This window comes from Toxoplasma gondii, chromosome VIIb (genome assembly GCF_000006565.2).
Source record: "Toxoplasma gondii ME49 chromosome VIIb, whole genome shotgun sequence".
NCBI classification, from domain to species: domain Eukaryota; phylum Apicomplexa; class Conoidasida; order Eucoccidiorida; family Sarcocystidae; genus Toxoplasma; species Toxoplasma gondii.
Genome location: NC_031475.1, coordinates 1,555,442 through 1,569,003, shown reverse-complemented (window position 1 = coordinate 1,569,003; position 13,562 = coordinate 1,555,442). Strand labels below are relative to the sequence as shown.

The following is a 13,562-nucleotide window of genomic DNA, read 5'->3' as shown; positions in this document are numbered from 1 at the left end:
ATGGCGACGGTCGCAGACGATGTGATGTCTGCTGCCAGCTGGGGCAGCAGAGTGGGAGCCATGGTGGTTCTGTTGTGCATGGGATTGCTAGGAGCATATATCCCTCTGGCTTTGCGCCAGTGCAAACTGAACACGTTTATTGGCATTCTCAACACTTTCGCCGGAGGTGAGCAGAGGTTACTTCAGTTTTTAGACGGTATCACTCAACGCCAACTACAAACCGGTGTCGGGTTCCTCTCACTTCTCTGATTTTTCTGCGAGTTGGCAAGGGTGTTGAAAGAGCCGCTCACAGGTGCGCGCGTCGCTGCTACGTGAGAGAACGTGAATCTCTGCACATTCCCAGTTACCTCAGGGATGCGTGGGAGATTCACCGCGTCTCAGGGTGCGCGTTTGTAGTGTTGCCAGTCTCGGTTACTGGCTGAAAGCATCTTGCATTTGAAAAATTGACAAACAGATGCTTGCAGGCTGTCAAGCCGAATCTGGTATTCGATTGATTATCTTTTCTCGGTCACGACTGCACCCTACGATCTGCGAACTGGCACTGTAATGCGTCCTGACTCTTCTTCGTTTGATCTGAGGATAGGAGATCCATTCATTCTTGGCCTTGTGGTGTTGTTTTCTCCTTAGGTGCCTTTCTCGGTTTGGCTGTCTTCCACATCATGCCTGAGGCCGCGGAGCACATTGAGACAGCAGACTTGTTTCTTGAAGTCGGTGAGGGCAGGTTCAACATGGCCTACCTCTTCCTTTTCTTTGGCTACCTTGCCATTCTCTTTTGCGAACAAATCCTCACAGTCGACGACGGCTTGACTGGGCACTCACGTAAGTGACTGGACAGACAGCTTGACTGTTCTGAAACCATTGTGTCACAGAAGCGGTCGCCTGTGTAGCCCCTGAAAAGAGACAACAGATTAACCCGGCTTCTGTACGACAGTGTGCTCGTTGTCGCGACGCCTCTGCATTTCACAAAAAACTGTTCCCTGCATCGGGGCTCCGCCGCCTTGCTCGGGAACGAACAACGCAAGAGAAAACTTGGGAAACGCGTTGCGTCCGCTCTTCTTCTGGTTCAACTACAGTGCTCTCGCAGCTACAACGTCCATATGCTGCTGTCGGGTATCTTCCCAAGTGCTTGAAGTTTTGTTTTTGCTTGCAGATGGGCACAGTGCGGGTCACGGGCTTCCAGAAGCCGAAGGAGGCCGAGGGAGCGGCGCGAGCATTTCTTGCTCCAGACAAGTGAGTGCCGACAGGAGGTCGGATCTGGTTCCCTACGAGTCGGGAAGCCACGGCCGCGAGCGGGAGGGAGAGAGACCGGCCGTTACGCCGTGTCCCTCAGATCCCAGGGATCCCACAGAGGGCATAACCGAATTCAGCAGCACCATCGTAACAGCGAGTGGCTGCACACTGGGCGAAGACAAGGGAAGAGAAGACCCTGAAGATGAGCACCGTGGACAGAAAGAGGGATGCCAACACGACGACGCGTCGAAGGAAGGCTGTACTTCAGAGGACACTCCCCCAACACAGGAGAGTGAGCAGAAAGTCTCCTCGTGTCCCACTGAAGAGCGAATTGCGAAGCGAAAGATGAACAGAATCGTGCCGGAAAAGCAGGAAGAAAGAAGTATGGCAGACCTGGAGGCAGGGTCCTGTGAACACGGACAACCGAATAGTGGCTGCCGCCTCACCTCAGAAGTAAAATTCGACGGAACTTCATTCTTCTTGATGGTTGCGCTCGCTATTCATGGACTATTCGAAGGTAAGGAGCAAACAGACATTGTATCGTGGTGACCGCCGTCTGGACAGAGCACTCATGCAAGGGCAAATGTCTATGCGGTGTAGCTACTTGAATGAGAGCTGCATTAACTCGACCGGGAGACTCAACACTGTTAGCTCGACGTTGCACCGTTGTGGGCCTGTGCGGTTACGGTGGTGCCTGAAAGTACTTCTACAGATTGCTCAGATGGTGTTACGGTTCATCAACGAAAAATGCGTGTAACATGGTGCAGAATCTGTTCCGTTCTCGTATGGGGATCACGACGTTGAGGTGTATTGAAGCCTGAAAACACAGCTGTGCGTTCTCTGCATGCAAACATCAAACTGTCTCCATATGCACACGCTTGCACCTCGCAGGAATGATCGTTGGCGCGGAGTCGAATGTGATTTCCGTGTGGGTCGTGACAAGTGTCATTGCCGGCCACAAATGGGCAGAATCACTCATGCTCATGTCTCAGTTCATTGCCCGTGGAGTGGTAAGCGTTTTTCGCGTCTATCAATGCCTCTCGTCTGGTTCGGCTTCCTCGTCTCCACTGTTGACTTCGAAACACTCTCAACGATCATCGAGCTGGGGACATCTGGAGAAAGTCGGGGTCAGAAGAGGGAAGGAGGTGCTCGATAGGCTTGAGAGGGATCTTAGGAGCAAACAGATTCAGTCTATTGCGTAGAGAGAACTGTCAACTGCAGTCGATGGTGGATTTATGTCAAGGCAGTAGTAAGGGTCGCTTGAAGTTTCATTTTGCGCCACTATCAAAAAGCGAAGTGATGTCGCGCCGTTGCACGCGGGTGTCAGGTCCATACATACTTTGCGAGCCTCCGTTCTAAAACTTCGTACACTCCTCGACTTCTGTTTTTTTCGCAGGCGGCACGGTGGAGCTGGGTTCTGATGGGAGCTTTTGTGGCCTCCTCCCCAATCGGCGTTTTGATTGGCGTCGCTCTGCGCAGTGAAGGCGCTCTCTGTTCTGGTGTCGCAAATGCCCTGGGTGCAGGAACCCTCCTCTACGTGGCTGCCGAGGTACGTTTCCCGTAGTTGTGTCGCCTCGGTGCGTCCCGTCCTCATGCATTTTTCTTTTAATTCAACCCCAAAGCACTTGAAGATCGAATGTTTGTGTCTCAGTGAGACGAAGGTCCCGAATCGTCCTTTACAGCTGCAGACGATCTCGAGCCACTTGCCCACGGAGTCACAGTTTCTGTCACGGGCGCGTTTCCTGTTCAGACGTCAACGAGCGTCTTCACCGGGTCCCGCGGAGCACGCGTCGGGCAGCTCCTGATCTACTGCCTAGGGGCCAGCATGGTACTCGGTCTTACCCTGGTGGATCTGGCTCTAGACGCTTGAACTGTTGCACAACCTACAGGAACAAAGGACGTTTTTCAGGTGCCTTCCGGATCCTGTTCCTCGCGAGAGGAGTAGAGAATTCCTTGCTGGGCAGGCAGGCCGATACACGGAAAAGGTTAAGTTGTCGCTGTCGATGGGAAAGCGAAGATGTGGGGGAGGTGCCAGAACGCTTTTCGGACTGTGTTTGGATTTCAAATGAACTTCGATTTCGTCCCAGCTGCATCAGTGCGGCCGCTATTGCGAAGCCGAGAATACCTGTTGGGACCGGACACGAAGGCGTCACCATTCAAGCAAATGCGGCGACCTAGGCGTAGATTCTTGTGGCTTGGTACCTTACCAGACCGGAGAAACCCTGCGTTTCACTCGGGAAATATTTCGCGGAGTAGGTTTTGCTCCCGTTGGGAAAGCTTTTGCGGAGGACGACCTTTTCTCCGTTCAATGACAATTTCGGGGAGAGGATGATGCAGGCCTTACCGGACGCGAACGCGCTGCTTGGCGTGGGGTTTCCCTGCTTAAGGTGTGTTGAAGTTGGGGAAGCGTGGGACGCCGCCGAGGAAGTATAAATTTTGTGCCGTTTGGTGCCACTGTGGCTGGACCGACGTAGGGCAAATGCGATCACGTGCGAGTTTAACCGGGCAACCCTGCCCTGCAGGCAGTTGGGGAAGCACATCTGTGCCTTCGTAGGTGACCGAAGTTTACGGCCTGGTGCTGTCGTGATGCCAGGACTATGAGCCGCACACACTCATTTTCGGAGCTAGCAGGAGTGGAACGTTAAGCATTTGTAAAACGTAAGGCTACGCGTGGAGAGCTGACGGGACGGCACTGACGTTGGTACTCAGGTTTAGGATATGGAAGGGAATTTGGCATCTCTTTGTTCTTTAGAGTTGCGGCGCAGACAAAAGGTACGAAGGGGAAAGCTGAGTTCCGTCATCACGTCTTCACCGTTGGTAGGTCCTGCTGTGGATCCCCCCCTCGGTTCCATGTTGCGTTTAAGGCAGTCGCGGTCTTGTTTTAGCGCTGCCTCCGTGTCAGGGTAGACGAGAGAAAAGGCGTATGATGAATATGAGATTGGGGAAATAATTCTGCTGGTGACCCTTGATGGGACGTGGTATATGTCATTGCAAGCTTCCGCTGGAAACGTCTCGCCGTTCACCTTCTGACCCTGCGGATCGAAGCAAGCAACGGTTACCTGCCATTTAGCAAACCCTGGCGAAATGCGTATCATCCCAAGAGCATTCGTTGTCACGGAGCTTTTGAGATAGCCAGCACCCCTGCGGTGCCCACACTTCAGTGAGAAGCTTCGCCTGTTTTTGAGAGCTCAGTCTTGCAAATTTTCCGCGACTAGAGGCGCAATGGAGGCAGGGCGCGAGCCTGACCGGGAGAGGTGCGAAACAAAGACAAAGCACTGTCAATACCATTGTTTTCAGAGTGGTTTTCAAGAAGACTGAGCACCCACCCGTAATCTACCACGTATGTTAACCCCTCCCGGAAGGTGGATTGTTCCTGACCTTACGTGATTTTGCTGTTCTCTGGTCGGGCGCTTTCGATTTTGCTGCCGGTTCTTTTCAGGCAGACTGTCGGATGTATAATGTGAAAGAGATCTGAAGGGAAAAAACGTTTGTTTTTGCGTCCGAGGTGCGAAGACACACCGGTCGGGACACTTAATGAAGAAGGAGGAACCAAACGTATACGGATATTTTTTTGTGGTCGCTGTTAGGCCACCATGGCAGCCGGTGCAAGGCAGATGTTTGTTCTGGACCGATTTTTTCGACTATCGAAAGTGCAGCTCCGGGGCGTTGCGAGTGCTCCGGAGAGTCTGTGTCGTCCTGTGGTCGAACCAGCTGCCACGAATTTCCAGGACATGGGGATTGAGCAATCTGCAGTTCCGAATTCGGGAGATGTTGTTCTATCTTCCAGGGATGTATCAGCTCATTTTTTCGGTCACCCTCCGCAGTCGTCAGCGCGTGGCTGTGCAGCTTGTTTTCGACGCTAATTCTTGTTATATAAAGCTGAGTAAAAGTCAAACGTATCCGTACACGTTTGTGTATTGTCCTCATTTTGTGTTTTTTATGCTCCGTTTTGCGTTTTTCCCGGACACTCACACACACGAGTCTTTTCGTGAACTTAGAGATTCAATCGATGGCGAAGCATCTTTCTGAGTGCGAAACACTCAGGGAAGGACACTGGACGTGAGGGAACAAGCTGTTTCTCACAATTGTCAACAACGCTGCAATGAACTACCATTCGTGGTTTGTCACCCGAACGGTGACAATTGTAACTAAACCCGGAATCAATACGCTTGTTCGCTCGAGATTAGACTATTTCCAATGAGTAGTTTACCGTTTAAACCGCCAACACTAATGGAAATAGGCCTTTCTCATATTTTTTCCACTCTGCACACCCTTCCGCAACACAAGCGAATCGACGGAACCGTTCATGTCCCTGCAGCAGAAATAGCCTGCTCCGCAAACTGAAAGTGAACACCAGGCTGTGGCTCACGCTCGCATAACGTCCGAAACTATCCGCTGTCACAACTACGCATACGTCGGTGTACCATGTGGTTTCGAACGTCAACCTCAGAGGCCAGAAGATGTCCTTGTCACCACAGGATCTTAGGGATGGCGATTCTAACTTTCCTCAGCAGCTGTCAAGCTTCTGTTCAGTGCCAGGGCATTACCAGTGTTGTGAAGCACGGATCCGCTGCCAAGCGACGTGGTGGAGTGGGAACACGGAACGTCGAAAAACGAACATGGAAGAATGTGGAGGGTATTGCTCACAAGAAAGCGTCGTAGCCTCCTGTCCGTTTCCTGCGGCGTCGCAGGTTTCGCTTTGATTGCAAGAAGACGCCGAGGCGACGCCACAATTCTTTCTAGAATCTCGTTAGCGGTGTCAACATTCCCTTTGCAGATGTGCTTCTCCATCTAACGGGGCACTGTATTTTTACAACGAAGGATTCACCAATCACGTAAAACAACAGGGTTTCTCATTTTGTCTTTCCCTTTCATACATTGACAAATTGCGCCTCAGGGAGGCCGCCGCAAATGCTACATGGTAGAAGCTCAACACACAGCCTAGTTCCAGTGCCCTGCTGTAGTCTCACAGAGCCGCCCTCACACTCAGTTCCCTTCTCGTCGGTCAGAGAGAATGGAAAGCCTGCAGAAGTTGTTCTTCCTCGGCTTGAGGTGCATGAACCCGCACGAGCTGCAGAAACGGTGTCTACCGCACCCGATGCCTCTGAAAGAGGGGCGACGAGGCACCTGCAAATTGGTCGGCCCGGGCGCACTTCCCACACAATTCTGCGCACAAGAACGGATGGTTCGCCAAAAGAACACATGGCAGGCGCTTCTTGGATTTCCCAGTCTTTGCCAAGCTTCGTGATGCCGTTATGCTCTCTCGCTTCAGCAAGGGCCGGAGAGCGACGTGTCGTCACCTGGAAGCGACGAGATGATGTTTGCTTCTTGTTTTTCTCCATCACGAACGCTGCCTTATGCCTGCCGCCCTCCTTCCCCGCACATAATTCTTCGTCTGGCGAATCACACCGCAACTGCGGACCACTGCAGCTGTCCTGCCTTGCGGCCGTGCTTCCTCTGCTTGCCTTGTCTACACTCCCTTGGATCTTCGAGGGACGGACGTCTGGCGCCGAAGGATCTTTCGTCCGACTGGAATCCTCTCTTGTCTCCTGTGAACCATCCACATGCGTGCGGCAGCTTTGCCCGGACCTGCCAAAGATTTCTGCGTCTTCGCGACGTGAAATCGGAGAAGGCGGCGAACCGCCCGTACTCCCCTCGAGCTGTCCTTTCTCGAAAAGACTGTCTGTTCGTTTTTCTGCTCTCCCTTTCGACCGACAAGACACCGCCCCTTCGACAGTCTGGGTTTGCAAGTCTTCCTCCGATGAAAAAGTCTCAGACGCAGTTTCTGCCTTCTCCCCACTGAAACCATCGGGATACGGTGTGTCGGCGCCCCCATGCATGTGCCCCCACTGGCAGTGCCGAGACGAAGATCCTGTCCGAGAGGGGCTCGAAACCGAGTATTTCTTACTCTCCTTTTTCGTGCAGCACGAATGCACGTTGTTCTTCGAAACCGATTTCCCGCAGTCAGGCATGTCTCCCCGTTGCGCGCACCGATTCTCTGCAGCGTTCCGCACTGGCTTTTGCACAGGCGAAACCGTGAAGCCTCGACCCCCGTCGAAAGACGGGGTGCGACGTGGGGGCAGAGGAGCACTCAGCGTTGGGCTTCTCAGAAAGATTCCTTCTGTTTGTTCACGTGTAAGAACTTTTGCACATTCTCTTGCGAGTTTATCTGACACGTCTGGCCCTGCAGGCCCTTCCTCTCGTGCTCCTTTCTGAGATGTTTTAGAGTCACCAGTGTTCAGGCGACTCCTCACATGCGTTCTTTCCCTTTCTTCCCAGGCGTTTGTATCGCCCAAATCCTTAGAACCCCGACCATCGTGGTACTCCCCTGCTGTCGCTCTACTATCTGCGTGCGTTCGCAGCACCCCCACGGTTGACTCTCCACCAGAATGTCGATTGACGTAACTGTGCGGACTAGGCATGCGAAGGTGTGAACAGGACAGCGTGGACGACCCGCTTTCACGATCGTTCACAGGAAGGGAAGACCTCCTGGGGACATTTTCGTCTAGTCTCCTGTCTGCGCTGACTGTTGCTTTCGGTGTTTCTACCTGTTCTAACGAAATTGAGGAATCCTCGGGGTAGGCCGCCGATTGTTTTAGGGTGTCAGTCTTGCTTCCGTTGATTTCCTTCCCAACACGCGTTCCTTTCGACAAGCGGAAAGAGCCAAAAGACGGACCTGGATCCGAAACGCGACTAGACAGTGACAATTGATTCAGCTGCGCAGGACTGATATGACTCCGGGGGCTTGAGCCCCTACCTCGGGACCAGGACTCCGCCTGAGAACAGGATTCGACAGGCTTCGGTGTCTCAGCCTCGAGCGTCTGCTCGTTTCCTCCAGACACCTTTCTCGGTCTGTCGTCAAGCAGAGTGGGAGATGAAGAAGGGAGAAGACTCTTCGACCGCAGCACCTGGGGTCTCAATGCCTCCTCGCAGTCTCCCCTCGGTGGATATGTCCTCTCACTCTGGGTCGGCGAGAGGCATGCTACTCCCCGCATCGCCTTTTTGTTGTCATTTACCGATTCTTTCTTGCTCCGAAACGCAAATGGAGAGAACTCACCGCTGTGCCGTTCGAGATCTGTACATACAGGCGCGGAAACCACTCCTCGGCGACACCCATTTTCCCGTCTCTTGCCGTTTTTTGTTCCGTCTTCTTCCCAAGAACTACGCCTCGGCTCCCAGCCCGGAGCAGACACTGTTCGAGTGAGCAGCTTTCGCGTGTTCGGCTCTGCCCAGATCCCCGCGTCCTCTCTGTCTCCATTTCTTCGTGGCTGCATATCCTCGACACGCAAGGAACTCTCCGTTTCCTCGGCAAACATTCGACTGAAATCTCTACAGAAGCGCCAACCGTGTCGAGCTTCAGGTTCCGGCGCGTTCCACTCAGACGAGGGCGACCTCTGACTCCAGCAGAGCGGGGAGACATCTTCTCCAGACCCTAAGTTCGGCGTGTGCTCTCCACTTTGATGTTCTGCCAGTTGAGTCGCGAGAGGCCCGCCACCAAGCTCCACCAAGCGCCTCTCTGTTCTACGACTTTCTCCCCATGTCTGAATTTCTGCCGTTCCGTCTCGAGGTGCCTCACCCCGCCCCCGTGTGCAGGAAGCTCTGCCGGAGAAGCGACTTTGGAGAGGCGTATCTCTTCGATCTTGCGAGATGTAGGACCCGGCTTTCGACAACGAGAGAGAAGCTCTAGCACACGAGTAGTGAGGCTCGCTCACTGCCGCTGTCCGGCTCTTGCAGCACATGTCATGGCCCTGTGTAGAGAGGCGAGAGACCGGAGACAGCGCATCTTCGTTCACGGACTGGGACCGAGCAAGGGGCGAAAAAGAGTTTTCTCGTCTCGGGGTCCTTTCCATGGAGTCTTGGTGTCCGTCGAATTTCCAACTACGCACAGAGGGTTTTCTGTTGAACGCATACTTTTCCTTATAGCACATGGAAACCGCGTTCGGTCCTCTGCTGTCGTTGAATTCTTGTGCCGGCAGCCTCGAGGGGTCGCAGAGTGTCCTTGAGAGGGACGCCTCAAGCTCCTTAGAAAAATCGTGCATAGAACGCATCGGGAATGAAGACAGGGATAGTGTGGTTCGTTCTCCCCTGGAGGAACCTTGCATGCACTGACGCTCGTGCGATGTGGGCAAGTCCTGGTCCCGCGTTGTTTCTTCCCTAATGCATAAACCGCGAGATTCCCTGTCCCTCGGGTTCTCTCCCTTATCGCTTGCCAACTCGTTCATCTGTGCGACGCCTTGCCAGCTCCGCGTTTCCTCCCCGTCTCGTTTCTGATGTAGCCTGTCCTCGACGCCTCCGGCGCATGCACCTACTGAACGGGCCGATGCAGTCTTGACTCTGGAAAAGCAATCCGCGGGTTTTTCCCGAACCGCGTCCGCGACCTCTGTGGGAGTCAACTCCCGCATTTCATTCTTCTGCTTCTCGAGCCTGTCGTGCGACCACTTCGGCCCATTTCCCGCCTCTTCTTCGACTTCCTGGACTCCGTCACGCCGCGAAACAGCGGACCGCTGCTTCCCTTGAATCGCCTTCGTTTTCTCGCTAAAGGCGACTGACCTGTGGAAATCCAATTGCCGTATGCACGCGTCCACGTTCTGCCCCGAAAGGCAACCTAGAAGGACCGGCATGTCTCCCTGAGAGCGGGTATCCACCTCTCTCGGTCGCTTGCTATTCGCTCTCTCCTTCGAGTGTCTTGAAGAGGCAGAGGAATCTCCCGCGACTAGTCGAGGCGGCAGACGACTCAGAGGTCCGACCACGCTCTTCCCCTGCCCGTCGCGCATGCATTCTACGACGGAAACTGAACTCCTCGACTCGTGCAAAGATGTTGGCACTGCGGGTATCGCTGGCGTCACAACCTGGCTGCTTTCCGAACGCAAACGTTGCAGGTTTCTCGAATTTCCCAGTGCCTCTGACTTATCATTTTCTCGTCGACTCTCAGACTCTCTCAGATCTCCCTGCTGAGAGATTCTCTTGATTCCCTCGGAGCTGCCCCCGCCCCATACAGGCGTCCCAGCGGCCTCACTGAACCGTGAGCGGTCGAGCTTGACTGCGTTTTGGAAGCCGAAAAACCCGCCTTTTATCGACAGAATGTCGGCGCTTGTCTGCGGCCGGGCGGAGCGGGAAGAAAAAGCAGGACTCTCGGCAACGGCGCATGCTTCAACGTCTCGGTCACGGCGCTGAGACAGCGGCTGAGAGGCGCCCGCTTCTTGACCAAAAGCAGCAAGTCCTGTAAGTCTCTTGGCGGTGTTTCCCAAGGCGACTTGGGCTTGCTGAAAATGAGGAAACGCGGATGAAGAACCCACACAGACGCCTCTCGTGTGAGACACAAATTCTCTGACACTCGCCTGACTCGCGGTGTCGTGTCCCTGGAGATTCGCGAGTCTGCTGGATGGCCTGCAGAGCCCATTTGCCGGAATGTCGCTTTCGGGAAAAGACGGCCGAAACGACGGTGGATTCGACTCTGCAGGATCTCTAGGCTGGGACGACAGATCACCCCAGCGTGGCGGCTGGTCGGATGCTCTAGGTGCAGCAAGTTGAAAGGAAGACGGCGAAGCGGAAAAACGCTCAGGCGGGGAAATTGAAAAGGCGGAACAGTCGGAGAAAGGAGTTCGGGAAAAGAGCATGGCCCGCTCCCAGCTCCGGCGAGAGTCAGAGGTCAAAGACGCTCGCAATAAACCTCCAGTCGGTGTGCAAAAGATAGGTCTAGCCGAGGGCGCCTCTGTCTGCTCTTGGAGATGACTCAGTCTGGCATGCGGACTGTCCTGCCGATGCTCGTCTGGAAGGCCAACTGCATGCGTGCTCTGAGACAGATCCCCGTCCCGTTCCTCCACCGTGTCGATTCGCTTTTCCTCTCTCCCGATCGACACGTGGTCCGCAGTTCCCTGCCCTCGGAGAGGGTCATGCCGAGGATCCATGCCCGCACCCTCACGATAATTGGGTTTCCCTGTGTTCTCTAGTGCAGCGCGTTCTTTGTTCGGATGTCGCTCTGGACCCCTTCCTCTTGAAGCAGCTGCATTCGTTGATTTTACCTCTCTCTTCTGACGGCCCTCAGCAGATGCTTCACCGCGCAGGACGCCACGAGTGGATCCTGTGTGCACTTTTGTTTCTTTCCTTCCTGGAGAGTTACACAAGAGACTGACCTGAAGGGTCCGCCTCGCGTGGGGGGTTTGGGTTTCAGACAGTGCAGATCGGCCGTTCCGCGAAAAACTCTCACCTGCCCTCTGTTTCTGAAGCTTCTCGAGACGCGGGGATCTCCGACGAATGGGGGACTTCTCCACTTTTTCCTCTTGGAACTCTGAAGGCATTGAAGGCGGCGCGGGCCTCCCAGTATTTCTTCGCACGGAGCTGCGTGCACGCGACCTCCTGCCTTCCAACAAGCCTCGTCGCGACTCGAGAGGCAGTTTTTGGTAAGAAAGATGTGTCGCATTTCGAAATTCACAAACAGGGCTCCTGGCTCTTCCATGCCTCTCCATTCTGGCAGGATTATCAGGGTTCCCTCCCTCTGCTGTACGGCCTTGGCGACCACCGGAGGAAGGCGCTCGTTCGTGAGATTTCTCCGACGCAGAAACATTCTTTCCGTCAACCCTCCGGGAGATCCAAGGTCGCCTGTCGGACGACAGCGTACGCGGGCTCGCTTCTTGACTCTTCACCATCTTGAGAGAATCGAGATGTACGGTTTAGGTGTCAGAACTGTGTTGTGAATCTTTGGGGGTAACCTGCGGATACACTTCATCACCCTGTAAAAGAAGCTGGAAAATTCGCCCGCAACTTGCGCGCCGCAGTGGCTGTCCTCTTTGAGGGAGCAACTCAACGTCTGCTGTTAAGCGGTTGAGCTCTCAAAACGTTCAACGGATACGTTCTAAGAGGGACGACTTCTGACGCGAAAATGGCGGGGAACCGTGGGGACGGAGGGCAGGCTCGCGAGTGTGTCGAGGGCACGACCACCACATTTTTTGTCTCTGTATGAACTGTGGAAGCAACACATCTGTAAGGTAGACCACACTGATCTCGCCTTCAAAGAGAGAGCCCGGCTGAAAGCGAACCCGCTGGGAATGCAACCAAAAACTCAGGATTCGTGCGAGGAAGTGCGTGCTCTCTCCCGGCACGTGTGCACACAGCAGCTCGCCGATACAGACGGCTGAACCTTGGGGACCTAAAGGGCGGAGGCGAGTAGCGGGAAACTGCGGAGAAAAAACATCGATACAGATCGTGAACGGCTGACGATCTTTTGATCGAGAACAGAGAGTCGAAACTTTACACAGCATCCAGGGGAAAGTTCGGGCGACACCAGCAGGTTCCACTTCCACAAGAAGGCGACCTTCGGCTTGGTTCGACGCAGGAGCTGCCTCGCTTTGCAGAATAAGAGTGATGAGATGAAAAGATACGCGGAGACAGAGAACGAGAGTAAATGGAGACCAAGGAGAACTCAGTTCTGCAGGACATGTTGGCTTTGGAAAGGCTGGCGAGTCGCTGTCTCATCGGCGTGCCTCGATTTTCTCAGTCAGCGTAGTGCCTCCCCCCATGGAGAGGCAGTGTTCAAGAAGGTGAAACCAATTTCTTGTGAGAAAGAGAAAAAGATGAGAACATACAAAGAATTTCAAGGTGCAGTGGTTCAGAAGTTACTGGCTCTTCCAAGCGCGCATGTCTGCTGATGTCGCTATCGCACACGCCCTTCCCCCCACCCCCCCGTGTAAAGAACCCTGCAGGACACTGCTGTGGCTCGCGCACATCCTTGGTTAGCAAATTAAACGTTGACAGAAACTCTTCATGCTAAACTGTGTATAACCGTAACCATGTGTGCGTATGCATGCGTTTTTTGGGAACTTTACGGGCTGATGTCATCGGTGCAAAGTCTCCCAGTAAGGAGAGGTTGCTGTGTTTTCCTTTCGTTTGTTTCGTGCCACACGGGCGTGCAACCCAGACACACGTTGGGGGGAGGTCCCTCGTCTCGTCCTCTTTTTCTTCTGTTAGCTGTTGCACTACAGCCGATCTCCATCTTCTCTGTTAAAGGAAAAAGACAACTCGAGGCGGGGCGGCAAGCCAATAAAGTCTCAGGTAATTTCTGTATTGAGGACCCTCCAGCCTTTATGTGTAAGATTGCCGCTCGACAACGTACCTCAGCAAAGACTACACTCCCTAATACACGCAGCAAAAAATTGGAAACTGTTGGCACGCGCTGCGGCAGCTGCACAGCAGGACACCTGGTATCCGAATAACGCTACGCGATCACCACAAAACGGGGAGCAGTGGAAAAAAACAGTGAGGATCCCTTGACGGGTTATAACGCTAGGAAGGGACGGGACTGTTCTGAACTGACGAAGCTGCTAAACTGCACAGTC

At 54.0% G+C, this 13,562-nt stretch overlaps 2 protein-coding genes across 2 annotated transcripts; one reads left to right on the top strand and one right to left on the bottom strand.

Annotated features, from left to right (window-relative positions):
- TGME49_261720 (metal cation transporter, ZIP family protein) lies at window positions 1–5,244 on the top strand (the record flags this gene model as incomplete). Its single annotated transcript, XM_002365263.1, has 6 exons — window positions 1–166; window positions 628–819; window positions 1,151–1,747; window positions 2,122–2,240; window positions 2,627–2,779; window positions 2,981–5,244. 6 exons carry the CDS (start codon window positions 1–3, stop codon window positions 3,098–3,100), a joined length of 1,347 nt encoding a protein of 448 aa, XP_002365304.1. The 3' UTR covers window positions 3,101–5,244.
- Window positions 5,245–5,963: 719 nt separating this feature from the next.
- On the bottom strand, window positions 5,964–11,876 carry TGME49_261730 (hypothetical protein; the record flags this gene model as incomplete). Its single annotated transcript, XM_002365264.1, has 1 exon — window positions 5,964–11,876. One exon carries the CDS (start codon window positions 11,874–11,876, stop codon window positions 6,102–6,104), a length of 5,775 nt encoding a protein of 1,924 aa, XP_002365305.1. The 3' UTR covers window positions 5,964–6,101.
- Window positions 11,877–13,562: the final 1,686 nt, after the last annotated feature.